Source organism: Podospora bellae-mahoneyi, assembly GCF_035222275.1.
Source record: "Podospora bellae-mahoneyi strain CBS 112042 chromosome 1 map unlocalized CBS112042p_1.3, whole genome shotgun sequence".
Taxonomy (NCBI): domain Eukaryota; kingdom Fungi; phylum Ascomycota; class Sordariomycetes; order Sordariales; family Podosporaceae; genus Podospora; species Podospora bellae-mahoneyi.
This window is the reverse complement of record NW_026946361.1, coordinates 223,998-249,421: the sequence shown is the minus strand read 5'-3', so window position 1 is coordinate 249,421 and position 25,424 is coordinate 223,998. Positions and strand designations below refer to the sequence as shown.

General features: G+C 53.3%; 8 protein-coding genes across 8 annotated transcripts; 3 read left to right on the top strand and 5 right to left on the bottom strand.

Moving 5' to 3' along the window:
- Positions 1-7,375: 7,375 nt before the first annotated feature.
- Positions 7,376-8,998, bottom strand: QC761_100240 (uncharacterized protein; the record flags this gene model as incomplete). Its single annotated transcript, XM_062873270.1, has 1 exon — positions 7,376-8,998. One exon carries the CDS (start codon positions 8,996-8,998, stop codon positions 7,376-7,378), a length of 1,623 nt encoding a protein of 540 aa, XP_062735922.1.
- Positions 8,999-10,363: 1,365 nt separating this feature from the next.
- QC761_100250 (uncharacterized protein) lies at positions 10,364-11,911 on the bottom strand (the record flags this gene model as incomplete). The annotated part of the gene is made up of 3 exons (XM_062873271.1): positions 11,642-11,911; positions 11,424-11,575; positions 10,364-11,138 (listed from the first exon to the last, which is right to left on the bottom strand). The coding sequence occupies exons 1-3, from the start codon at positions 11,648-11,650 to the stop codon at positions 10,364-10,366; spliced, it is 936 nt and encodes a 311-aa protein (XP_062735921.1). The 5' UTR covers positions 11,651-11,911.
- A 765-nt stretch (positions 11,912-12,676) lies between these two features.
- QC761_100260 (uncharacterized protein) lies at positions 12,677-14,921 on the bottom strand. Its single transcript, XM_062873272.1, has 2 exons — positions 13,108-14,921; positions 12,677-13,043 (listed from the first exon to the last, which is right to left on the bottom strand). The coding sequence occupies exons 1-2, from the start codon at positions 13,930-13,932 to the stop codon at positions 12,918-12,920; spliced, it is 951 nt and encodes a 316-aa protein (XP_062735920.1). The 5' UTR covers positions 13,933-14,921; the 3' UTR covers positions 12,677-12,917.
- Positions 14,922-15,046: 125 nt separating this feature from the next.
- On the top strand, positions 15,047-16,883 carry QC761_100270 (uncharacterized protein; the record flags this gene model as incomplete). The annotated part of the gene is made up of 3 exons (XM_062873273.1): positions 15,047-16,279; positions 16,341-16,535; positions 16,603-16,883. The coding sequence occupies exons 1-3, from the start codon at positions 15,697-15,699 to the stop codon at positions 16,881-16,883; spliced, it is 1,059 nt and encodes a 352-aa protein (XP_062735919.1). The 5' UTR covers positions 15,047-15,696.
- Positions 16,884-17,676: 793 nt separating this feature from the next.
- QC761_100275 (uncharacterized protein) lies at positions 17,677-18,751 on the top strand (the record flags this gene model as incomplete). The annotated part of the gene is made up of 2 exons (XM_062873274.1): positions 17,677-18,300; positions 18,360-18,751. The coding sequence occupies 2 exons, from the start codon at positions 17,677-17,679 to the stop codon at positions 18,624-18,626; spliced, it is 891 nt and encodes a 296-aa protein (XP_062735918.1). The 3' UTR covers positions 18,627-18,751.
- A 202-nt stretch (positions 18,752-18,953) lies between these two features.
- QC761_100278 (uncharacterized protein) lies at positions 18,954-20,651 on the top strand. The gene is made up of 6 exons (XM_062873275.1): positions 18,954-19,282; positions 19,340-19,969; positions 20,034-20,059; positions 20,132-20,187; positions 20,246-20,306; positions 20,370-20,651. The coding sequence occupies exons 1-6, from the start codon at positions 19,065-19,067 to the stop codon at positions 20,525-20,527; spliced, it is 1,149 nt and encodes a 382-aa protein (XP_062735917.1). The 5' UTR covers positions 18,954-19,064; the 3' UTR covers positions 20,528-20,651.
- On the bottom strand, positions 20,649-23,258 carry QC761_100280 (uncharacterized protein). Its single transcript, XM_062873276.1, has 2 exons — positions 22,696-23,258; positions 20,649-22,636 (listed from the first exon to the last, which is right to left on the bottom strand). The coding sequence occupies exons 1-2, from the start codon at positions 22,727-22,729 to the stop codon at positions 20,748-20,750; spliced, it is 1,923 nt and encodes a 640-aa protein (XP_062735916.1). The 5' UTR covers positions 22,730-23,258; the 3' UTR covers positions 20,649-20,747.
- Positions 23,259-23,496: 238 nt separating this feature from the next.
- Positions 23,497-24,996, bottom strand: QC761_100290 (uncharacterized protein; the record flags this gene model as incomplete). Its single annotated transcript, XM_062873277.1, has 1 exon — positions 23,497-24,996. The coding sequence occupies exon 1, from the start codon at positions 24,574-24,576 to the stop codon at positions 23,497-23,499; it is 1,080 nt and encodes a 359-aa protein (XP_062735915.1). The 5' UTR covers positions 24,577-24,996.
- Positions 24,997-25,424: the final 428 nt, after the last annotated feature.

Here is a 25,424-nt window from a genome sequence, read left to right as displayed (position 1 = left end):
TGGAGGGGTGGAGGCGGGGGTTCATGGTCTTCGCGGGGATTTTTGTTTTTTTTGGGAGGGGTGGTGGGTGATGTATCTCGTCATGACTGATGAACAAAACTTGAGAGACTTTCCAACGAATTTTGTCCCTTGCGTTTGGTGTTGCTTTGACCCCCATCACTCCGCCATCTACCCCAAACCGAACCAGGAAATGTCTTCGCACGGCATCTTCCATTATCGTTTTGGCAACAAGGGATATTAGAGTTGATATCCCTTGTGTGGAAACACCAACGTGGTGATAAAGATACGAGTTTGCTAGTTCCTGCACCGGTTGAGGCTGACTTGTAGTTTGCCTCGTCATCGGAGGGGTGTGTCGCTTGGCGCCCGCTCAGCACAGTCGATACAAAGTCAAGGTAAGATCCGTTCGTAAAACATCTCACTCTATCAGAAACCTTGACTTCGTAGTAATCCCAATCTGAAAGGATGAGAAAATGGCGGGGCAATCCTCCTCCTCCGGCTTTGAACCGTGCAGTGCCGCGCGCCGCCCTGCAACCCCTTATCCCGACCTCAGTGCACCCAGTTTCATCTCTCCCCCCACCACCCAACCATGTCGCCACGCGACCACAACTCGACGGCCGCCTCAGGCCTGCATCGGCACTCAAAATCTCTCCCTCCAGGCTGCTGTCGAGCTCCATGTTGCTTTATTTCCCTTGAGTGCCGGCCAAGGGGCTGTGCAAAGTCTGTAGGGACCAAGTGCAAATTAGTCATGCGGTGTTTTAAGTCTTGTAAATGTTTGCGTAACCTATTGTTTCGAGTTGTGCAGAGAGCTGCAGGGAATGCCAGTCAGCGAGCGAGCGGGAGGCGACATGGTCGACACTGGAATGTCACTTCACCAGTCTGGAGCCTTGTCAAGTGGGATGTTCTGTGTTTTGAAGTGCCTTGAACTCGGAAGAAAAAAAAGAAGAAACGTGAGAGCTGGGGTTCATCCTTTGTCTTCTGCAACGACTTCACCCCCTGAGACGTCGAGATCGAGCTCCGATACCCGAATAACGGTCCCCGGTGGTGTACGTCAAACCCGCCACCACCCCCTTCCCCCACCAGCCGGCCATCAAGCAGCGGCCGCCCTTTACCCCAACGACGCCTGCCATCAAAAAGGCAGCAGAATTCTTTCCCCTCAGATTGGACGGGCCTGATGAGTAACCACCTCCGCACTCATCTTCACTCGTTCCAGGCATTTCCTGACAGCCTAGTGATCCTCCGGTCACCTGTTGATTACCTACCCCCTCTCCGTGTCAACTGGAAAACCTCATCAAGGCTGTGAAGCCCCCACCCCCCATCTCCGCCTTTCTCCGCAAAGCCCATCGAAACAGGTATCCCGACAACAAGCAATGCTGTTGGTTCCAACTTCGTCACTCACCAACCCATACATATGAGAATCCTTCTTCGGTTCCGGGAGTCTGGCAGTGTCTTCAAGAGGTCAAAATCCTTTTGCTGCCCGACATGCCCGCTCCGTCTTACTGGAGTAAACCCGGGAAAGGGGAGGGGTGTACACGTCTGTACCACACCGAGAAAGGGAGCCGCACAACGGGCAGCCCCCAACTCCAGGAAGCGACCAGTTATGCAAAAGGGAATCTGTAAAAACGCCGTCGTCGGGGGCAGCGCTCCTCCAAATCCGGGATTGACCCTGCGACGCTGTGTTCCCATCCGTTGTTTTATACCACGTCCGGTGAGGGTGGTGCGGGGAGAAAGAGGTTCGGCTCCGAGGTTCACAAAAGGGCGGAGGTGGCCGGCAGTCCCTACCGTAACTTGCGCGGACATGTGCGATGAGCACGAGAGTCCAGCGCTGTGCAACCCCCTGAAGGAGGAGGTGGTGCGTTTGGCACTGCATAGCAGACCTCGGCATAGCTGACAGAGGAATGGGGCAAGAGTCCGAAAACGTCTCACGACTGCGCGTCGTGGCTTTGGGTACTGTATACCATGATCAAGACGGAGCGAGGATTAGACAGTACCGCGGTGGAAGCAGGTGTCGTTCTTTGTTGAAGCCCCGAACCAACAAGCACGGCACCACCCACAGCCGGCTTACCGACGTCAGTCAAATGCCACAGTTCCATCGCAGTGATCTGGTTCTTCATCATCATCGGATGTCGCATGTCGCGTTTATCATCTCGCTACTGTGAATTTAAGCGCCAGAGGCGCCCTGTCCCTTGGTTCCGACAACACCGTGCGCTCCTCGCCCACCCCCGCCAACCTCCCTTTGAGACGAGAGCAACGGTGTAAACGGTGATGGCATCCCTCCGCCCATATATATATCCTACTCATCAAGCCCTTGAGCGATGCCGCAAGGATGATAGATGTTCGAGCTGCCATCCCTGACGCCCTCGTGGAGGTGGTGGTGGTGGTGGGGTGTGGCTCCATCTTCATCGATGCTTCCCTGTCTCAAGTGAGTTCTGTGATGCGATTGGGTACCGCCTGCCCGGGATCGTCCGTGCGTCAACCTGGAGAGATGGTGTGGTGCTACTCAGCGGTCGCAGTTCGCGACCGAGAACCGAAAAAACTGTGCCAGATACATGTGGTGATACTCCGTATACAATAATTATACAGCCGTCGGTCGTTTTGTTGCCGGATTCAGGCTCAATGCCGACGCCTTCATTGACTTTCGACGCGGCAACGGAATGGATCTGGGTCAGTGAAAAGATGATCAGGTTGAGAAAGAAGGCGCTGTGTGATCTCCCAGCCCATCGAGTCTTGCTTCATCCTTCTTTGTTCAAGGGATAGCCTGCACGGTATCAACCGTCTTGTGCCCTGTGCCATGGGTGATGATGGGGTAATCAATATATCCAGGGACTTGGCATGCCAGCCGTCGATAACCTTAACCAGACTCATCACCAAGTTAAGCGCCCGGATGGCACAGGGCCTTCCAGGGCTCGCAGCAGGAACTTAGTGTGTGATCCAACACCTGACCTTTCTGATCTCAATGGCCGTGTTCAGACGATGCGTTCCTGGGGATCACATCGCTGGAAGAATGCGGTTAAGACGTAGGCTGAGTGACGGCAACAGTGCTGTTGGGGGCCGATACCTAATTTCGTCCTTTCAACGACAGCACACAATGTGCGATTGTATTGTGCTTCCATCATGTCTTCGTAAAAGTCTCAGCAGCGCTGTGGCTCTGGCACGAGACAAGCCCCTCTGGAACAAGCCAACCTCGTCCGTATGTGTCGGAAGGTGGAATGACCTCAGTATTCTGTGCCTTGATTTCGCACTGCCTGTGATAGTCACCGCCCTATCCATATTCAAGCTACCCCTCACTGTATGTAGGCCCCTTTGTGTAATGGTGGGACAGCAGCTTGGCAGCGGGACGGGCAGCAGGATTTACACCAGGGAATGGACACCGGATAGAGAGCCCCGCATTGCAGCTGTCCTGTTGCTTCTGCCCCATCTCCAAGTTGGCATTTCTGCGCGGAAGAGATCATCGTTCTGCGCAAGACTCCCGTCTAGCCACACCCCCTCTGGATGTTAGTCGTCGCATGTCGCCGGCTTCGGGAGGGGAGACAGCAAAGAAAACGGAAGGAGCAACACGCAACAAGGGAAACACGCCTTGTTCGGATGTGGCCTGTCAATAGCTTTCATTCTGGATTCAAGCCCTTGTCTTGAAAGGAGTCCTCGACATGCAGCCAGGCAATGATGGGTGGCACTAAGAGGTTGGGGGTCCGCCAAGGAAGCTGCATGCGGGGAGAGAAAGGTGGCTGAAATCAATCAACCGTTGTCAACCAGAGGTATTCGAGACTTGGTCCCATGTAACTGTTCCAATGACAACAGGAAAAACCTCCATTCCACGCCCTCAAAGCAGGAAAATGATGAAAGCGTATGCGTCATGAACGTTGTTTGCGCCTTGGAGACCACGGTGACATCCCCGACGAGGGGGCCGATGCAACCCCAAGTTGGTTTACGGTTTCTCAGCGTAAATCCCTTTTGGCAATCCCGGTGTCGATGCGCCTGTTGGTTGGTCAACAACCCTGAGGGTTGGCTCGTCCAACCTTCCTGATATACCGACGTACAGATGCCGGCACGGGGGTGCGGCAGCCTTAGAGAATCTGACAGCTGCGGTCCGTACAGCTATCCCGGCCGGACGCCAGTCTCCTTTGCTTCTTTTTCCCCGTCAGAACCAAGCTTGTTGCTATCAGAGGCCCCGTGCCGAGCCCCACCGTGCGAACTGGAACCACGAGGACAGAACCTGATCTCATCCACCAACAGCCTCCAAGAGCATGCAATAGTCTCCTGCAAGTAACCCTTGGCGGGACTGGGGCTCAGCTGCTCTTGTCTCAGTCTGGTGCGCAACAATCCCATATCCGGAAGGCGGTTGAATGGGGGCCGGTGGCCTGGCAGAGCAAAGTGACGAATAAAAAAGGTGTTTGGTCGTGTTGAGGCTGCATTGCTATGCAGTAGTGAGCAACGGGAACTCATGTGGTCACACCTCTGGGCAAATGTTGACAGCAAAGAAGCAAAGCATGGCGTGTCCTCGCTTGCTTCATCGCACTGCTCTCATTGATCCGACCGACTTTTTGGATCCTTTTGATAACCTGGGGAGCCCGGTCGATCGGGGGAGGGTCCCGCTTGATCTAGATTGGATCTGCTGCCAAACCGGGTAGGCGGGACCGGACTGTGTCACAGCCATTGGCGTGTCTCAGCAGTTCGTCATATCAGTGGTGCGCTTCACCACAGTCGCTCCCCTAAACCCCACGCCAGTAAATCGGGTGCGGACCATTATGGCATTCTGTTGCGATCCCCATTTGATGTCCAACAATCCGACTTTCTTCCATGACGGACGGCCTCGACACGCAAGGGATCGTGATGTGAATGACTACCTTTGCTCGAAGCCCAGGTGCCCGAGACCGGCGTCTTCTGTCTCGGTCCGATGCTTGATGGTTGTTTGTAAAATAGCGTCAAAAGGCTTGCCTGGGCTTTCGTTCTCGGAGGCCAAAGGTCCTAGAGGAGGAGGGGGAGGGGACAAACCTTCGGACATTTGGTATCAAAACTTTCTCAATTCAGAATTTCATGGCGATAGTGCATTTTCTTGCGGCTAGAAATCCTCAGAACAGTCCTGGCAGTTCTGCAGTGAGGAATGGCACACGGGCATAGCGCCGTCGCGAATTGGCTGAAGACGGCCGGTCACTGTGGCAAGCGGCATTCGAGGCGCTCCGACGTCAGGGAAGAAAACCAATCCGAATCACGGACGGGGTAGGAATCAAGAGAACCCGAACGAGCCGGTGCAGTAGCGCTCCTGCGGGCGCCCCGTTCCGCGGGAGAACCCACCGCGGGTCGTCGACAACAACCTTACTCAACTCGGACTTGAGGCCAAGCCAACAAGAAGACGTCGTCAAAGACGCAATCGAGGCCGGCCGATTCTTTCTCTAGCAACACATCGTGATCCGCGTTACGCGCAGGGCAGCAATGCAACGAACGCACGATAATTGTAAACCTGTTGCATGCGAACCGCAAGTGTCAAGCGCTGATTTGACCGCAACTTCCCGCGTGGGGTTTGCCAGGCCTAAATGACGCACACCCATTCGAGGTCGACGATCACCATCGGCCCTGAGCCATGGACAAAGAGTGTTTGGTCCGCTCGGCATGAGCTGCGAAAAGGCCCGAGATCAGATCAGATATCAGTGCGCAACCAACGATGCATGGGCTGTTTGCGACACCCCCGCTCACTTTGTCTGCAAAGAGAAGGGTAAAGGTTGCGAGAATGAGATGATATCCGATCAGATCAGGGACATCCCGATGGCAGAAAGGCTCGACGCCGTTGAGCCTGCGTGTGTGTTGAGTCGAAATGAGGGATCCGGAGATGGACCCGAACGCAGCAGAAACCTGCAGAACCTCGAAGACATCTGACAGCCTGCTGTACCAACCGGAACTGGGGGCTTCCGGGTGCTCCATGGCGCATCCGCGCTGATCACTGGCTTCGACATGCATTACGGCGGTGAATCTCAAGGAGAGCTGACCTGTTCTCTGTAGAGAACCGTAGGTTGTCAAACAAACCACATGAGAAACACTCGACCTCGTGTCAAGGGGGCAGGCGGGCGATAGCCACGAGCCCGGATTTGCAATGGCCAATTAAATATATCGAGTGGCATGCAGCCATAATATCAGCTTCTGAAAAAAAGTGTGTAACTCTGGAGCGGGGAGCCGGGTCCATGGGGCTCATCATTCGTGGGCAGAAAAATGGCACCGATTTTCTTGTAAGCGACAGGGGCTGACAGAATAGAACTGTTCGACCATCTGAGCCCCATAGCGTTCTGTTGCCGTGCAGAAGAGTATCTGGGAGTCCCATACGGCGGCGTCAACGCATCTGCCAATGACTGGTGACTTATCACTCATGCAAGGCGAAGAGGGTGTGCGTCATATAGCCGATAGAACTTTGGTTGGCTCCAGATGGCGCGGTATCTCTCTTTTGGGCCTCCTTTTTGCACCTTGCACGTCACCATGTGCTCATCCGGGGAAGTTATCAAGACTCCACGCTCGAGGATTGTCTTGTCTGTTCAACACAGAGCAGTTTGTAGGACCAAAGGGTTACCCCACCCCCGTGGCTGGTTACGACACGGCTTCAGTATAACAGGAGACATGTTGTGGGTGGCTGAGATTGGTGACTTTCGAACAAGTTGCTAAAATTTCCGCGACACAGTCCCACGGGGAGTGATATGCGGAAGAAAGATATCCCTTCCTTGTGAATATCAGATGCTGCATGGTAAGCGGCATCAGTGCTGGGTGCAGAAAGCCCGTGATACTGGTGCTACCACTTGGGAGTAGTTTCCCGGCCGTAATACTGTTCAAGAAAGACTGGGCTTTTTTCAGCTTTTGGTAGTTGATGCAATCGTTGCTGCACTCTAATGCCCAGTCAGGCGAGTAGCGTGTTTCTGGTGACGTTGTCGTGTCGTCTGGTCAAAACCTAACAGGCTCACAAAGTCCCGATGGCAAAATGTCCGCTTCTAGCTACTACTCCCGGCAACCCAGTCTCCTCGCCCCTCGGACCTTGTCCAGCTCTTGTATTACAGCCTTCTGCCTTGTGTACCTGGTCCAGGAGCTAGTGGCCGGCCACAAAAGGACGCATGGGACTTGAGGCATGGGTGACACAACCACGGCCGAAACGGTCGAACAGGTGCTGCTGCAGACATTGTGTGACGCGGGAAATCCTGTTCATATCTTGCGGCTTCACGCCGTAAATCGATGAGTTGATGTGAGGCAGGAGCCTGTGTACTAGAGAAGTCAGGTAATGAGCAGCTCTCAGAGTGAGACTGGTCATTCAGGGGGGGATGTGGCGCGAGGGCAATATTATGGACTGTGAACTTGTTGCAATTGTACGGATGAAGAGTACATCTCGAAACCTGATAAGAGAAAGGTCCTAAAACTTGCGCTTCTTCTTTGCGGGCCCAGCTGCTGCTCGAGCCTCCAGTTCTCTTTGCAACTCGGCCCGTTTCCTTTCAGCTCGTTCCTGCGAGGTTTCGCGATGTTGATCCTTGGCCGGCGTCTTGCTCTTGCTCCTTCCTCTACCATCGTCGCTAGCGGCCGATGCTCCGGCATCCGGGTTCGGGGTATGTCTTCCAATGATACCAAGCTTGTGTCTCTTCGGTGCCGGGCTAGGTCTGTCGTCCACTTGCGCCGGCGAAGTGGTTTCTTTCGGTTCCGGTGATGGCGGGTCTGGCTTGGCCTTTCCTCCAATGCGGCCCAGTCCGCCGCGGTTCGGAAGTTGTTTAGGGGGTGACGAAGGTGAGTGGTCCTGGTCCTTCTCGTCATCATCTGAAGCCGTCTCCGAGTCGTCATTGTAGGAACCCGGTGCTTTTTTGGAACCAGCTTTCCTGGGGGGTGTCTGGCGTGTTACTGGTGAAGTGGACGGAGCTTTGCGGCCGCCCAAAACCCCGATTCGGGATTTGGCTGCCTTGCTCGGGGACGGGGCATGCTCTTTCCGAGCAGATGGCACGACCGGCAGGTCTTCATCTTCCCCTGAAGACGTCTCATCATCGTTGGTCGTCTCCAGTTGAGGTCGCGCCCGGGTGTCACGCTTCCGAACGGCAGAAGGAGTAACTTGAACCTGAAAGTCGTCCACATCCTCCTCCTTCACCTTGGGCTCTGTGGCTGGTGGGGGCGAGGGCGTCCTGGCTTTCTTCTTGCTGGGCTTGCCAACCAGGGCAACGTGTTTCCCCTTTCCAATCCTGGTCCACCAATCGTTCAGCGTGGCGGAAGCTTCAAGATCAAGGTCCGACTTGTACGTCAGGCCCGTGGTACCAAAGACGTCCTCCAAGAGGGCCGACACGTCAGAGGGCTGAGCGACAGAACGCAGCTCCGAAGTGCTATTCCGGAACTCCGCCTCCGAGAAAGGGGCGAGACCTTTCACCTTCGCTTCGGCGGCGGCTCTTGTGACTCTGCGCTTCCCGGACAGCGAATTGAACACGTGCTCAAGCCCGGTACCAGTAGCTTCGAGCTTGTCGACAAGCCGTGTGATGATTCCGTCCTTTTCGCACAGGGCTGATATCAGCTGATCAATCTCGCGCAGTTTGGCTTCGTGGGCCTGGACCATGGGTAGCACCAGTTCAGTTGCAAGGTTGGATTGCGGGCATTTTTTGAGTTCCATCGGCCATTTGAAGGGCTTCAACGGTTGGGGCAGAACGCAGGTGACATGGAGGACAAGGGAATCGTTGTCGTCATCTCTTGCTAGAGTCAGTGATGTGTCCGAATGCTCGGGGTCATCGTGGTCGAAGGCAGCTCGAAGCAGCTCGAGCATGCGGCGGATCTGGTCGGGCCCATCACTGGGATCAATGCTGGTATCCTCCATTAATCCACGCTTGATGATGGGCTTTCTCTCCATGTTTTCTACCCAGACATTGGCGAGATCTGTGAGGCGAAAGTGATACGAATCTTCTGTAAAGGTAGCCGAGACCAGCAATGTGGGGATATCCGGGGCTGTGACGGGCAGAAGCCGCCATGACGGATGGTTCGACATTGTGGTCTGAGGAAGTGGTGAGGCCATTTCAGGTGCAAAGGGTAGGACAGTGAGCCTGCGGCTCGAGGCTCTATGGATAGGCACCTGCCACTGCCGTGATGGACGATGCAGTGGCCGCTGCACCTGGCCTTCTTCCCGCCCGACGCAGCTTCAGAGTAGGCAGGGGCCCGGCGAAGGATCCCAAGGAGGAACTGGGACGACAGAGGCCAGCAGAGAGCCGGCTTTCAACTTTCCTAAACCAGTGTTAGAGGTGGTTCTGTGTGAGGGGTGTGTGCGGCAACTGACCGATCAGGGTTCCACGACTGCCACGCGAGTGCCAGAACTCATTTGCTCACAGGATGTGACGGCCTTTTTTAAACCAGCTGATGGATGTAGAATCCGTACACATTCGGAGAATATCGGTGTAACTGGAATAGAAGGTGTCTCGTAACGGCCACGGAGGAGGTGGTGGTGAAGGCGTGGTGCTTGGACCTTGTGGTTGATGTCAATGGCAGACGCGACGTGCACGTGCCAGGCAGCCGCGAGGTCGACCCACCTTTTCTTGCCTGAATGGAACGCAGGAGGGAACAGCGACCACCATCCGAAATTAGGCAAGTTTGGAGCTCTCTGAATAATCCTTGTGCGTTTTCTGTTTCATTTCCTCCAAATCTAGAAGCTGCGCACTGTCTTCTGCCTCCTGGAGCCTGGCGGCAATGCGCAAGGGATAGCCTCTCTGAACCCTAACCCTGTCGACGTTCCGAACCTGAGTGTCAGGGTGATGAACAAATGGCCCGATGATGGAAGGATTTAGAGATGTGTGGGTACTTAAAGAGAGTTAAACTCACAGCGGTGGTGGAAAGTTCAAGCGGTGGGCAAAGGAATTAAAGAAACGACAACATCGAAAATTCAAGACCTCTTGGGCAGAAAGGACCTTGACGTCTCGCTCTCAAAACGGAAGACTTTACAACAGCACCCTTCAACAGACTGTTGAAGATGCGGTAATCGATATGTCTTGCCAGCCTTCGGTGGATCGTCACTTGATTCTCAGAAGAACTTTGACTGCGTCTTACCTCGATAGAAATATTTGAGATGCTCTGCTCCCAAACTAAACATCCATTATGTCTCTCAAGGTCTTTGAAAGATGGAAATAGTCCCGCATGCTTCACATTGGATAGAAACACAGGCATGGTGAGATGCAATCGAGTCATATTCCTATCTAAAAGTGTTCATAAAAGGAGCGTGTGAAAGCAACAAGAATAGTTTACAACAAAACAATTGTGTACTTTAAAATCTGGCAACCCTTTTCCACAAGCAGCCCATACTTTCAACAGATCTTCCTCCTGGTCGACCCCTTGCTCCTCTCATCTTCCAACTTCCAGGTTCTTAACCTCCTCCAACGTCACCCCCCTCCCCCTAAGAAACAGTGATCGAAGCCGACCCCGAACTCTGATACCCCTCGGTAGCCACAATCTGGTAATCATGGCTCCCCAACCTCAACCCCTTATCCGCCCACGCCTTGAAGTGGTTCCCAACATTGACACTCCCACCAACCCTCTTCGAAGTCCTCACGCTCCAGAACTGATCAAACGTCTTGGTCCCCTCAATGCTGGGCTGGTTGTACCGCGTGCTCTTCGCAATGGTGTAGGTACCGCCGTCAGTGTTGAAGGTACCCAGCCTGGTCGCCCCCGAGCTGGGGTCGTAGGTTCCGAAGCTCTCAATGATGTAGTACTCGATCAGAGGGTTGCGCGTCCAGCCGTAGATGGCGAGGTAGCCGTTGCCCTGGGGGTTGAATTGTCCAGAGTAGTTGATCACGCGGTTGGAGTTGCCCGGGTTCCATCCCTTGCCACCGACAAAGTTGCCGCAGTTTTGCCAGTTGACCGAGTAGGAGCCACCGTTGCCGTTTTGATAGTTGACGGTGCCGCCGTTGTCGGTCCAGAAGGAGTAGTAGTAGCCGTTGTGATTGCCGGTGGAGGAGGGTGTCCCAGCCCGGGCCTGGAGGGATTCAAAGACCTCGGTGGCGTTGAAGGGAACGGCAGCGGCGCCGGTAGCCAGGGTGGCTGTGAGGAGGGACTTGAAGGAGACCATTTTGAAATAAGTTTCTTGACTTGAGGATGATAGGACTGGTGGTGAGGTGAAAGAGTCGAGTTCAAAGTTGGGAAGAGACTGATCTTTATACTTGACGCCAGGACTTGGTCATGGGGCCCAGCAAGGAGGTCTATCTCCGATGGTCTAGCCTGGAAATGTCTCTGCTTGAGGTCAGTACCACCGTCTTACTACAACAGAACTTGAGACAATCGTATGAGCTTCTTTTCGCCGTTGCACCTTGCCCTTGCCCCTTACGAAAAGTGACATGTCGTTGTCCGCACTCCTATCTCAAGCGCACGTATCAACATCCCAGCATCCTCATGAATTCGGAAAGCCTGGGTGACACAGGCCCCCTATGCCCGGTCAACGTCGGGTATACCACACGCACCTTTCATCACCATCCTCCTCCGTGGTGTCGTCGTCCCAGTCAAGAGCTCCCCCTTCCTTTAGCCTAATCCTATATCCCGAGCGGTGTCCATGCCGATCTCCCATCCTGCCGTGCGGGGCCCCGCGATGATTGATGCCGTGCGGCGCTTTGGCCTGGAGTACGTAACGTGTGAGCCGGACGTAGAACCAAGACTTCTGGAAAGGGCAAGCCATTCCCACCAATCCCATGCCGTGTCTGGGGCGGTTGAAACCCTGGTTTGGGTCCGCATGAAAAGGATGTACCCCACAACGCCTCTTGTTTAGAGTAGATTGCCCACTTCCTATGCAAATTGGGTTGTTCCGTGATTTTGGAATGTCTGTCGGATCAAGAGACAAGCTTGTTCGATGTAACGACGGGCTCGGTTGGCGCTCTGTCTGCCGTGAAAAATACCGATCATGAGTCTTAGCCCCTGGCTACATGTCGATGGTATCTTCAGCCTGAATTCTTACACCAAGCCGCTGACGACTAGTCAACAAGGGGACTGGTGATCATCGAGGGCTCTGTTGAGCCGCGAGCGGGTCGGCTGGAGGGCGAACAGATTCGGGGGGAAGTCCGGGTTGCTGGGGACAGATATGAACTATAATGATCCGTCATGTGCTTTAACTTTTGTTTTCATAACCGAGGAGCTTTCCGAGTGGCGGTTACATCTCAACATCTGCGGGTCAACATTGTCGCTGACCACCCCTTTATGGCTAGCGATCGGCCGTAGCAGGGCAACCCAAGCAAAGCTTATGTCCGCCTCCGGATTCCTTTAGGCAGAAAAGGTATTTCGCTGCAACACTGCTTGTTGTCACTCGGTTGCTTTCGTGTGTGCAGTCATCAAAACTCCACCTGTGTTGTCCTGTACGCGTCTGTCTTTGTTGGCCTCATCATAAACTGTCGTTGAGGTCAGGTGCCCTGGTCCCTGAGGTCGGCAGGATAAAATCAGGACGGGTAACGAGGAATAAACGGGTTATGAGCTTGGCAAGAGCTGAGTACCTATTCAACCGGTGAATGATCTCGAGAAATCCCATCATGTCAAATTTTGGCAGAATGTCGAGTCGAAGAAGATGGTGTGCGGAAGGTACATTGAGGTCGCGTCAACAAGCCATCTTTGTTGCTCAGGTGAGTGTCTGAGTCTGTGCCAGATGTACGGGAAGTGGGAAAAAGCTGGGCCTCTCATGAGATGGTCCATGGAGGAAGGCACAATCACTCAAAGACAACAAACACACCAATGCAAGCCCACAACCATCTATTATTCCGTCCAAAAAGCACTACGCTACCTCCAGTACATATCGTTCAGCAAAAATGTGCCAGTCCGTCTAAATATACATTAATTACAATAGTTGTTGCTTCTGCTTTTTCGTATGCTCGTCGTCGTCGTTGTTGTCGTGAATCATCAAATCATCCGTCCCATATTTTTCTTGTTGTCATCGTCAAGGCGGCCCCCATCATGCACATCTAATAACACATCAATCATTTGCAGATAAAAGTCTCGCCAGTCTCCTCTCCGTAGAGCCACTTGTCCGAGAAGTAGTTCTCGGGGTACTCCACGTCGACACATTTGCCGCCTCCAGTGGGGCCAACGTGTGGGCAGTGGACCTGTTGTGAAGCGGTTAGTCACTTGTCTCAGTTGTTGTCTGTCCGCAGAGAGAACGAGACTTACATCGGGTCTGGTCTGCGTGAGCACCAAATGAATGGTTCTGCAGACGACATTGTCACCCCAAGCCTCATCATACGTCCCGTAGTTCTTCTTGGCCAATCCCACAACACAGTCCTCGATGCTGTCCCACTGCTGATTCGGGCCGTAGCACCTCGCCTGCGTCCCGTAGCAGATCTGCCTGATGCTCTCCAACTGGAACTCGGGATTCCCGAGACTCGCCATTGTCGTCCTCGTCACCCAACTGTTCAGGTTCGGAATCCAGGCGTCATACTTTTCCACCTCGCCCTCCTTGTTGAACTTCCAGAAGGCCACCTGCTTCAACGGAGGCAGTGGCTTTCCGTGATCCGGTGAGCCAGGGTTGACGACGCTGGTGTAGAGGTACACGACGCTGGCGGCGATGTCCCTGCACTCGGACGAAAACTCGACAATCTTGTAGCTGGTGATGGCGGCAGAGGATGGGTTGGCTTGCGGCAATGGCGAGAGCGCAAAGAAGTACTCAATCGAGTGTTCAAAACCGGTGAAGTTGCCGACTGGGTCGACACGGCCAACAACATTTTGGGCAAAGAGTCCTTTTGGAACAAACGCTGCGCCGCCAAAGGTCAAGATGGGTACCTGATTGGGGTAGACGGTGAGGTTGTAGATGCGGGAGATGGTGTTGAAGTTGCGGTTTCGGAAGTCGGTGTTGGGATTGAAGCTCTTCCAAAACGTCTTTTTCGGTTCTGGTGTTGGCGTGTTGATCTCTTCTTCGGAAACGTCTGAAATGGGAAGAGCGGATGCAAACAGTGATGCTGCTGCCGCCCAGAGGATGAGAAAGTTGAGTCGTAACATCGTTATCGTTATCGTATCGTATCGTTATTGGAATAAAAATATTATTGATATGGTCGTGTCGTTAGAGCATCAGCATGGCGCTGTGATGGTGTTCAAGTATGCTGCAAGATGCATTCCATCATACCCTCCTCCTCGGCTCGAGAAGAAAAACCCGGGCTCGAAGTGGAAGGGATGGGGACGGCATTGTTAAGTACAGATAGATGATGACGGCGTCAAGCTTTTTTCTCCCCAACCTCGTGGAATTTTCCTGAGGCTTTTTACCTTGCTTTTTTGGTCTTAATCGCCATCAATAAGGTCGGGCTCGGCGACGTGGCGGTCAAGACATGGGGCCGTGTCTCCGCTCAGCTCCGTGGTTCCCTGCTCGGGGCGTTGACGCTAGGCTCAGAGAGCAACGGCTTCGAGAACAGAGAGGTGCATGCAGTGATCGAATAGGGGCGGTGTCGTGTCAGAATGGCATTCGTGCCTTTGGGCCACCGAGAAGATGCATTCAATATTGATCCAATGGCCTCGAGTCCAAGAGCAGAGAGCCATGCAAAACCCGCATGGACGAGCGCCCGAGTGACGTGGTGAAGCGGGTGCAGCGAACCACAATGCGCCGCATTCCGGCTTTTCGGAATTTGGCTGTCTGCCAGATCAGTGGGGTGCCTGACATCATTCAGAATGTGTTAGCCCTGAAGCGAGTGCGACGACGACAGGAACCAGAAAAACAAAAACAGTTGATGCCCGGCCCGCTGGGAAGACCCTGAGTGCCTGAGAAATCTTGTTGGGTCGAATGGTGTTCATGCTGCCAGCACACACCATGCCCAAAAGGTGAGTGACGCGCGAGGTGAGGCAAAGGTGAGTCGGGAACTGGGTGATAAGGTGTGATTGAGGGCGGGGTCTTTCGGTGGCTGGGCCGAACGATAAGGCCACCTGCGGATTTGAGAGGATTACTCAAGGCAGATTTGATCCATCACAGAGTCATCAACAACAAAAAAAGACAATCGAAAGGGAACGAATTGCACGCCGAGTTTGGCGGGGGGCATGCGCGGATGATATAATCCACCTCATGACTGACCCCGTGATTTGGTGCTCCCTTCGCTGCGTTCCAAGGAATCCAGTTCCTGGTTGGAGTTGTGTGCGCGCTTGGAGCTGTTTCCCTTTTGGGGGAAATTCTCCTGCAGTTGCAAAGATTTGTCGACCAATCGCATCGCGCGATAGCCAGGTGCCGATAACACAACGCGGGGAAGTTTCCAGCTGACTGGTCGCTGTCTTTCTTGTGTTGCTTCTCCCCTGCACCTCCACTGCAGGTCCAGCCGGGGCTTACAATTCATTGCCGAAGCTGTGTCAACCACTCATATGCCAGAGTCGACATGTCTTCGCCCAGCGCGCCAAAGTATCGAAATCAACCGACCAGTAGCAAACAAAAGACCGTGTGACAGCCCTATTGCCGTTGGACGAACGAGAGGCGTTATCCCGAGTCGTTGGAAGAGGCCGCTGTCTTGGCCTGCATACACTCCTTTGATCGAGGCCAACAATGGCCGTAAATGGCACCTCGAGCTATCACTCCAGTCCGCCACTGATGCTCGACATCAGCCCATATGTATTTCCAGGCTGCCCATAATGAAATTCCTCGCAATATCAGGATAGAGTCCCCATCTTCATATACGGCACGGGCCCCAATGGCCTTGTCTTACCCTCCTTTGCCCTCTGTTCCGAGTCCCCGTGCCACCAAAACACCTGACTGACACCGGACCGTCCCTTCACTTACACCTCGTGGGCAAGATGGACACCATCGACGCGGCCACCGTTCCCGAAGACACCCTGCGCGCCATCATCTGGACCTGCTTTGGAACAGCTTTTGTGCTGGTTGCTCTCCGTACAGCCGTTCGAGCAAGGACATCATCGCCCACAGTTGACGACTACTGCATCTTCTTTGCCCTAACATGCTTACTATCTCTATGTGTCCTCGAAACGATACAACTTCCCTCGTTGTACTACATCGCCGGAGTCTTGGCCGGCACCGCCCCAATAGTGGGCATCATTGAAGAAACGGAGCGTTATCTTCTCTTTCAGTTTCCCATCGTCATTCTTTACTGGTCGACACTCTGGAGCGTCAAGGCCGCGTTTCTGACCCTCTACTGGAAGATCTTCCGGGACTTGCCCGTCTACCGCAGGGTTTGGTATCTTTTGGCGCTGTTTTGCTTGCTGGCGTATGGAGGGTGCTTGGTCACGTTGACGGTGTCGTGCGGGGGCGATGTCAAAAACTTCTTTGGGTTTGCAACATGCGCAAAGCCGGAGCATGTGTGGGCATCAAACTTCAGTGTCTACTTCAGCACTACCATTGATGTTTTTACGGATCTATGCAGTGAGTTCCTGCAATCAACTTGGGGCAAGCTGATGGCAATGCTGACAAGTGCTGGAAACAGTTATGGCTATGCCCCTGAGGTTGATCTATAACGTCAAGGTCACTTTGAGACAAAAGGTCGGACTGGTTGCCGTCTTTGGCCTGGGTTTTGTCATGATTGCTTTTGCCATCATCAGGGCAAAGCAGGTGTTGGTGGAAAAGATGTTTGTCAATCTGACATTGCTCATGATCTGGTCGACTCTTGCCGCTTCGATCTGTAAGTTGCTCTCTTCTCCTCTCTCCGTCATGCTGGCGATCAAAAAGAAAACTGACACTCTTGTCAGCCGTCATTGTTGGCACCCTGCCCGCCCTCAAGGTCCTCATCACCGTCCACTCTCGCAACTCAGCAAACCGGTCAAACCAGCATTCTGCAGGAGGAAGCAAGCTCACCGGCAAGCAATCCATCAGCAAGAGTGTGCGGATGGGATCAATTTCAAAAGAAAAGAAATCGATGCAGGGCAGCTTGGACGCGATGGAGTCCCAGGAGGAGATCCTAGTTCAACACGATGTTGTGAGTTTTTCTCTGTTCTCGTCCAAGCCTTTCGGTCTTGTTGACATCAACTAATAGAAACCCCCACAACAGACTGTCTCCTACAGCGAGCCAGGCATCGCCATTCCATATCCCGCCCATCCAAGAGACTTGCCAGATAGAGGGCAAAACTATGTTTGACCCAAAAGCGAAAGAGGTAGAGAAAAGAAAGAAGAACCCGGGGGTTAGAGTTGTCTTGGTCACCCAATCTGATTCAAAGAAGATACCCTTTGTTTTATTACGTGTAATTTAGTCTCTTTATTTTCTCTTCGAGTCTGATGTCTTCAAATGAGGCCGCCGTTTTACCCGTGGTCGTGGCCTCCAAGAACTTGGCACACAAGTGGAAACAAATCCCCCTAGTTACTTGACGTTTCTTTTTTGTTGGTAGCACAGGCAGGATGCGCCATCAAGGTATGAATTTGGCAGTGTACAGAAAACCTGAAACACGGTCGCTGTGCTGCAGAGTTGGGATAAAACACCTGCGCAAATGCAAAAGGAGTCAGGGGGAGCAGTGCCAAGAGAGCCACGGCGTGTGTGATCTCCCCTCTTTGCGCCTCTCGGAAACGGTTCACGATCAACGGCCGGATGTTTTTACCCCGTGTTCGTGTGCCGGATCAATTGTCCGAGCGAGGTTTTGGGATTTATATCTACCTACCTCCATGTCTTTTCATCCATCGGAAGTTTTTCTCTCTTTCTCTCTTCATCTGGCAATTCCAATACCATCTTTTCATTTCGAGTGTTTCATTCTGGCAGTGCCGGACACTAGCGTTGTATTATTATTCCAACTATACAGCTGTTGATCAGTATACCTACCTAATTTACCTCGAAAATGTATCCAACAGTCTCCAAATCCCTCCCCCTTTCCCTCTTGGCCCTGGCCAGCGTCTCCCTCGCAGACGACAACGCCGAGTCCGTCTCTACCCTCTCCTTCAAAAACGCCTTTGTCAACTCGGGCATCGTCCCCGAAGTCATCCCCGCCCTCGACCCAGCCGTGTCATTCTATGCCACCTACAAAACCGAAGGCGACTCCAACCACAGCGAGCTCCTCATCCCAGGTTCCTCCCTCACCGTCAACGAGATCAGCACCCTCCCCATTGAGTTTTCCGTCGAGAACCTCAACAATGCCACCAACATCACCGCCCAGACGCGTTACCTGATTTATCTGTTGGATGCCGACGCGCCCGCGAGGAGCAACCCCACCGCTCGCAACCTGAGACATTGGCTGGCGGGTAATTTCACGCTGAACGGGCAAAACTCGAGTGTGTTGAGCACGGCGCAGAGGTTGGCGAGGCCGCCGAATTCGGGCGCGCCGTTTACCAACTTTACTGCGCCGAAGCCAGATGCCAACTCGGGCGTGCATCGGTACATCATGGCTTTGTACACTCAGCCGGCCAGGTTTAACACTGCTGGGTTTGAGAGTGTGGGGATGGAGAGGGAGGTTGCGAACTGGAACGTAAGGTTTTTCTTCTCGTCATGATGATGTCCATGGTGAAAACTGACAACGAGACATAGCTCTCCCGCTGGAGGACTCAGCTTGGCCTCGGCCCTGCCATTGGGGCGACCTACTTTGTGATTGACACTGGTGCCAACGGGGGCAATGGAACAAGTGCTCCCCAGGGCCTCAACAACCAGGGCGGCAACGGTGGCAACAACAACAATGCTGGTGGTCAAGGTGGAGACAACGACACCAATGCTGCTGCTGGTATCAAGGCTTCGTCGGTGTACGTCTTGGGCTTGACTGCCCTCGCGGCCGTGTTTGGCGGTTTGATCATGGTGTAGATGTCAAGAGAGGAGATCTAGAAGTGATATTCTAGAACACTGCCTGCCCAGGTGGTGGGGAGGGAAACACGTGTAAATATATATCCGTGAGACAGAGAACTTTAGCGAATGCAATTTTGGAACACCAAGCTTCTTTTTAAGGGCCTTTCAGCTGCTTTTCGATGGCGCTATTGACAGAATTATGGGAATCCACTTTCCCCATTCAGCGTGCCGATGACCCGCTACAACGGTCCAGGCCCTTCAAACTGAGGCGCTAACGGCTTACACCCCTGGCACCTCCTTTCAGCCCTGCGTCCAGGTGATGATGATCAAAATGCGCGCCACTCCCGCGGTTTTTATGCTGTTTATATATTTCCTTCATGAAGGTCATCGCCTTCAAGTCGCTCGTTTGATTGCTCTTTTTGTTGCTTTTGTCAAGTGAGTTGTAATTAGGTAAACATGATGGCTCCTGTCACCAAAAGCGGCTGGCTGTTGCTGCTACAAGCCGCCACCACACTCATTTCTGGAGTTTCTGCTCGCTGCAACAGCTGCAAGGCGAGTGATGAGCTTCTCGTGCTCTTGCGTTCCGAGGACGTCTTCTCCGAGGCCCTTCCATTCTGCAGCAGTGTGTTGGGTCTTCCCTTGGAAACCGCCGAAGTCACGGCCACTGAGGAGGTGTAAGTCAGGCAGTCTCTTTTTCTCTCAAAAGCTCAGATAACTGACCTCACTCCCAGAGTCATCACCGTGACTCAAGCCACAACCGTCACCCAAGTCATCTCAGACATCTCCTCCGTCACCGTTACCGTCTCTGCTCCCGTTGCTCCCACCTCCCAAGCGATCACAGTAACCGAATACAAGAAGCATCGCCGTGACACTGCCCTTGCCTCCCTCCCCACCTGGCTCCCCTCCGGCGAAGACGCCTACCCAGACACCCGAATCTCCTCAGCCTGCCACTGCCTCGACAGGTCCAGCGCCATCCCCCTGTCCACCACAACCATCACCCACATCAACCCAGACAACGCCGTCACCGTCACCGAGCCAGCCACGTCAACCGTCATTTCCACTCTCGTGTCCACCGTGACAGCGACAGAGACCCTCGCCCCCCCCGCCCCCTCGTCAACAACCATCAGCGTTGCGATCCAAGTCCTGAGGAAATCCACAGGTCAATCCGTCGGCTGGATCTCCAACGCTGCCAGCCCCAACATCGCCACTAACCAAAACAGCGCCCGCCGCTTTACCATTACCATCCCTGATGACCAGAGCACCTCCTCCTCCGGCATCAGGATTCAACCCGTCGGCGGTGAGGCCACCCAGGCGCTCGGTTTCGAGACTGCGGGCGGGACCACCAGGATAGAGACGTACTAGTATGTGCCGCACTGCCCTTGTTGAGCCAGACAAACTAACGTGTGCTTTGTTATCACCATTTAGTGGCAACATGGACTACGTTCCGTTGAGTAAGAGTTCCCCGCCGCCTGCATATGTGCCCCCCGAGGAATGGTGAGAATGCTAAGCTCTAAAACCAACAGCATCCGCCAACGAACCATATGTCTGCGACGCACAGTTTTGCCACGCCACGGACATTGTACGTTGCCCCTTTTTGATCTGGTGGGTCACGCTTGCTAACCACCTCTTGGTAACAGTGGACTCTGGACACAGAGACAGGCTCAATCGGCTGGAATTGGGTCATCCCCGATGGAAGCGGTAAGTTGTTGGCCCCAGCCCCCTTCCAAGAAGCCGACAAAGTTTGCTGAACCACCAACACAGTCGCTCCGGTTGTTCTGTATCGTGTTGGCGGGTGGATGTACGCCGTTGGAAACCTCGCGGCCTTTATGTCTTCGACGAGTTCGGCGCCGTCCGACACCAAGTACGAGATCACTCTCCGATATGTGGAGATTGTTGAGACTGCTCCCGCGGCTCCCTGAACATTTGACAGCAGGGTGGTGACCTGAATTAGGAAGAAAAGTACACTTTATCGCATCTATACGTGACTTATTAATAGATCATCACATATCAATAACAAGGTGACTGCGCGTCGCTGCCAGAAGCATGATCCAGGTATTCTGTAGCAAGGTCATGATTGAGCTTTCTAATGAAGAGCAACAAGAAGAAACGAGCAACGACTATCTATCTTGTACCACTCTATCAAATGCCTTCTTCCTCCATCGCCCAAAATCGGCATTTAGCGCAGGTGTGAAGCGCCCATAGTTCCAAGGTATTCCCGGCCGTGTCGTTCCCTGCGTTCGCCCCGGCCGCCTTCGTCGTCCTAGCCAGATCCTGCCGGCTTGTAAAGAGTCCCATGCATACATAGATCATATCCTCAATATGCTCCTCCTTAGCCGTGGTCTTGCCTTTGGTAACCGCGGGTTGCTCAAGATTGGCACCACTGTCGACATCGACCTTGTCCCCAACATCAGTCATGGGAATATCAGTGCAAGTGCTGTCCTCAGCCCCGACTTTAGCAGCACTAGCGCCATCCCCAACAGTATTCTTGATGTTAGAAGTTAAAAGACTCCCACTCCGTCCTTCACCACTCTTGACCTGTTTCGCATTCTGCCCCTCAACCTTGGCATCTCGCTGCCTAATTTCCTCCGCCCGTTTTCTGTGAATAGATCTCAGTGTCAACTCGCCATCATTTTCCGCCTGGCCCAGAATTCTCAGCATCCTCTCGGTCTCTTTCACGCCCTTGACCTGTCCAATTCGATTACCGAGATAGGACAGCTTAGTCTTTATTGTTGTCAGCTCGCCGGCCTCCTGCACATACAGTCTCACCAGGATATCGCGTTCTTCCCTTGAGCCTACCACTAGTGCTCGCTTCTTGGGGACTTGACTTGCGACCCTAGGTACTTTGTCCATCTTGCTCAAAGGGGCAGCATGTCGAACCGGGGTGGGTGCTGATTGCACAGATGGCCGAAGTAGATAGGAGTGATCTGGGATGGGTGCTGGCTGAGCGGATAACGGAACAACAATAGCTTGATCTAGGGCTTGCACGCTCGTCTCATACACTGTGCTAGTTCTGGGTTCGAAGCACGCCTCGGTCGTTGGAAGTGTTGCAGAGTCGGCAGATTCCAGGACTGAGGGAGTAGCCGAGACGGATGGAAAGTTTATCATATCAAGCAATTGCATGGTTGGTGAGTCGGGAGGTGACGACAGAGGACTGGAACCGCGTGAAGACGAAGGGTTCCATGCTGAAATCTGATGTTCAGTTGTTGGTATCTGTTCACCAGACAGGATTGGCAGATGAAGTTGATCGTCAGCCAAAGATTCGTTGATGTCAGGCTGTGAAGCTGAGGCATCCCCTCTATTAAGCAAGTCGGAGCAACCCAACACTGTTTCGAGGACTAGGTTGGGTGTAGTTCGCTCGGGAGGTGTAGAATGAGGACGTTGAACCAATTCAGATTCGCCGCCTAGAGGACTGCCGCTAACATATGGAGAGAGTGATCGGGTTTTCAGCTTGTTTCCTGAATTGGTGTTGTACTGGACCTGGAACTCAAAGTCGGTTGAAGGCGGTTCGATGGATTTGAAGCTGAGTGATGTCTGTTGCGGCGATCTTGGCGGATCAATGTCCATCGAATCACTCTGATGGTGTAGGTCTTGCGAATTGAGAGGTGAACAAGGCTGATGCCCTTTCGAGGCTGACAGTGTGCTCGTTTCAGACGTTGTCTTTCGTGTTTTCCAAGGCGATGAAATAGAGCGAGTGTCATCCTTGTCCGGTTCGGGAGTCGTGGATAGCCACTCGGTGACTAGTGACGTGGAAGATTCGGTGCCTTCTTGCAGTTGGGGTGCTGGTTCAGACTGCATGTCTTCTACAATGGCTACCTCGTCCTCGTACTCATCCTCAGAACTTGGTGGGCAGCTGTGAATACTGTCCGTTGAGCCATTATCACTGCTCGGTTTGGTGAACCGCCTTGGGACACCTTGGATTCCAAAGTATCTAGTGATAACTTCAGAAGCTTGCCCAAACTTTGTATTGGGAAGCGATTGTTGATTCGTGCTAGTTACCGCCGTCTTGTCCGCCACTTCCTCTTCCGCCTCTGTGTAGCGAGTGGTGTTAAGAAGTTGTGGTCGCCCAGGTAGAAATATGAGGACTTACTTCGCTTTGTACTCCGCCTTGTTACTCTAGGCATTGTAGCGATGAAACTGAGCTACCTTATATATGCTGACAGCAACAGCTCAAGTGCATGTGAGATGGAGTGCGCGGTGGATTGGCGATGCTGATGTCCAGATGGTAAGGCAGCCAAGGTCGGCGTCGGCCGGCACGTTGTGGCTGCGAGCCTAAGGTACGAAAGCAAGTAAGGTAGGGCTAAGAACTCTATGTGCGGTGTAGCAACTCTCAGGGCATAGATAAGGGTGGCCTCGGCTTCGCGAACCTGGGGCAGCCTCCAGTCACACAGCCAAACACACGCCAGTCTCTGCCAATACAGTGGGCAACGAAGAAAAGAATAACAAAGATGCAAAGAATGGAAATTTGAACGCAAATTCTGCCAAGTTTGTGCGTTCGTTTGCTCGAGTGACAGGACAGCAGAACTCGATAGGAGAAGGCAGGAGCCAGGCGGGCCTCGGAGAAGGCGGAGTCGCTAAGCCGTTCTGGGTCAGGGGACCAGATTTGTAACAAGGCTACCACCTAAGGTAAACGCACCATCGCATCCATCTGCCAACAACTACGAAGAAGGAGCCATCAGGGAGAAAATCGCTGTCGGGAAAGGGGGCCCACCTCGACCTGCATGCAATTCAACTGGCCGGCTGTCAACGGGTGGGCAGTAGCTCAAAGCATATTTCCGACGTGCAGAGTGGGGAGGGGGGACAAAGGCAGCGCAGCAGCCGCGCATCATCTCAGCATAAGGTTACCTATCTATCTTAATCGATAAAAAAAGGAAATGTTCAGAGTACAATCTCAAGGCTCATATGCCGGCGGTGGCGTACTTGCTGCCACAGTCTCAAACACCCTCTCTCTGACCTTTTGCAGCTTTTCGCGAGCCTCCCTCATACTCTGCTCCTCCAACCTCAGCTGTCCCTCGAACTGGGCCACCCTTTGCCTTGCAGCGGCAACCTGCCCGTCCATCGCCATGGCTGCCCGCAACACACTCTCCCTTGAAGCCTTGATCTTGTCGTGGAACGCCATGTCGGTGAAAATGTTGTCAAAGAATACATCCATCATCAAGTTGCCTTGGTCGATATTGACCTGCGGCAGGTTGGTGACTCTTGGGCTCATGCGCTGAGCCTGCATCACCAGCATGTTTGCCGACATGACCTCCCTCTCAGCCTGCGACAGCGCATTGCGCTCCATCATGTCCGTAAAGGTCCCGCCACCAAACATATCCCGCCTCGAGTGCATCAACGCCTCCTCCATGAAGCCCAGTGCTCTCTTCATCCTCAACTGACCCTCTCCCAAAATCTTCAAAGCCTGTCTCTCCGCCTCTGACTTGCCCTTGGTAGCCTGGTACGCCTGAGTCCTTGCATTGGCCTCCCGCTCCTGCTCATCCTCCTCCGGATACCCCGGTGTCGGCCCGCCAAAAATCCTGCCGTACAGCTCATCTAACTGCTTTTGCACCTCGTTATGTCTCGCCACATCCCTCTCCAAGTCAGCAGCCACTCGCCTCACCTCCTGCAACTGAATCTTGACGTCCTTGTTGATTTCCGTTTCTCGGTGTTCTTCTTGAAGCGCCTCAAAATACTCTTGCTCCTCCTTGGCAGCCCTCTGTTCAAACTTTTCGCGCTTACCGGTAGCCTTGTAAGCAAAGCGCTTGAGGACAGAGTCACGGTATTTCTCGTGTTCGTGGTATTCCTTTTTGCGCTTGCGGTCTACCGCTGCGACGCGCGCGTCTGAGGCTCTGACGTCGCCTTCGAGATCCTTGATGAGGCGGCGCTGTTGTTCTAGTGAGGGGATGGCGTGGTCGGTTTGTTGGAGGATGGCAAGGAGTTCCTTGTTTTTGGCGGCGGCGGCCGTGATTTTGGCGCGGACTTGGTCGGCCATTTTTTTGGTGATACTGTGGGGTTGGGGTTTGTTGGTTGTGTGTCACGATCTGGTTCAAAGAGTGAAAATGGTCTCTTCACGATGCAGGAGAATTGAACCTGGCAGAGGATCGCCCAGAGAGAAAATCCTTCTGTATTTATTTGTATTGAAGCCAAGAATGGAATGCGCCTTACAAACGGGCATCGAATGACTTTACCCCTCATCTTGTCGATGAAAGACGGAGGCCGTTGATGGGCTTTCGCATTGTGGTTGGATCCAATACGTCACTCCACTCTGGAACTTGCTGCTGCGCCTCCCCAGGCACGCCAGGCACTCTTTCTTTGTGGGGCGACTGTAACCACATGGCAGGTCGAACAAAGCTGTTGGACTTTTTGATGTGACACTCACTCTCACCTCGGCGCTGGGCTGCCTTCATATCGATGGTGTGCTGGTTTCTCATTCTCTATTCTCTGTCGGCGTTTCCACCGTTTCACCTGGCGTGTTCTTGGCCAAAATAAGGGGACCCTAACCCTGGCGACCCCCCTTTGTACGATACACATGCGATGTGTTCTGTGAACAATGAGAGACACCGGTCGACGGAGGTTTTGATGAGACGAGAATAGCCTCATTTTATGTGTCAAATCCTACTACTATGTTCATCATCAAAAAGAAATAGGGCAACTTGAACCTGGTCACACATCTACAATAGAGATGATAGCACGAATGCATTGGTACGTTGGGAATTGTTGTTTCATAAAAAATATTAATTATTATCAGTTATATCCGCCTCTTCGCTATGTTCAGCACCTGTAAAAATCTGCCATCCCTGTATGATAAGAATACCGCCCAAGTACGCCGCCCTGTATGGT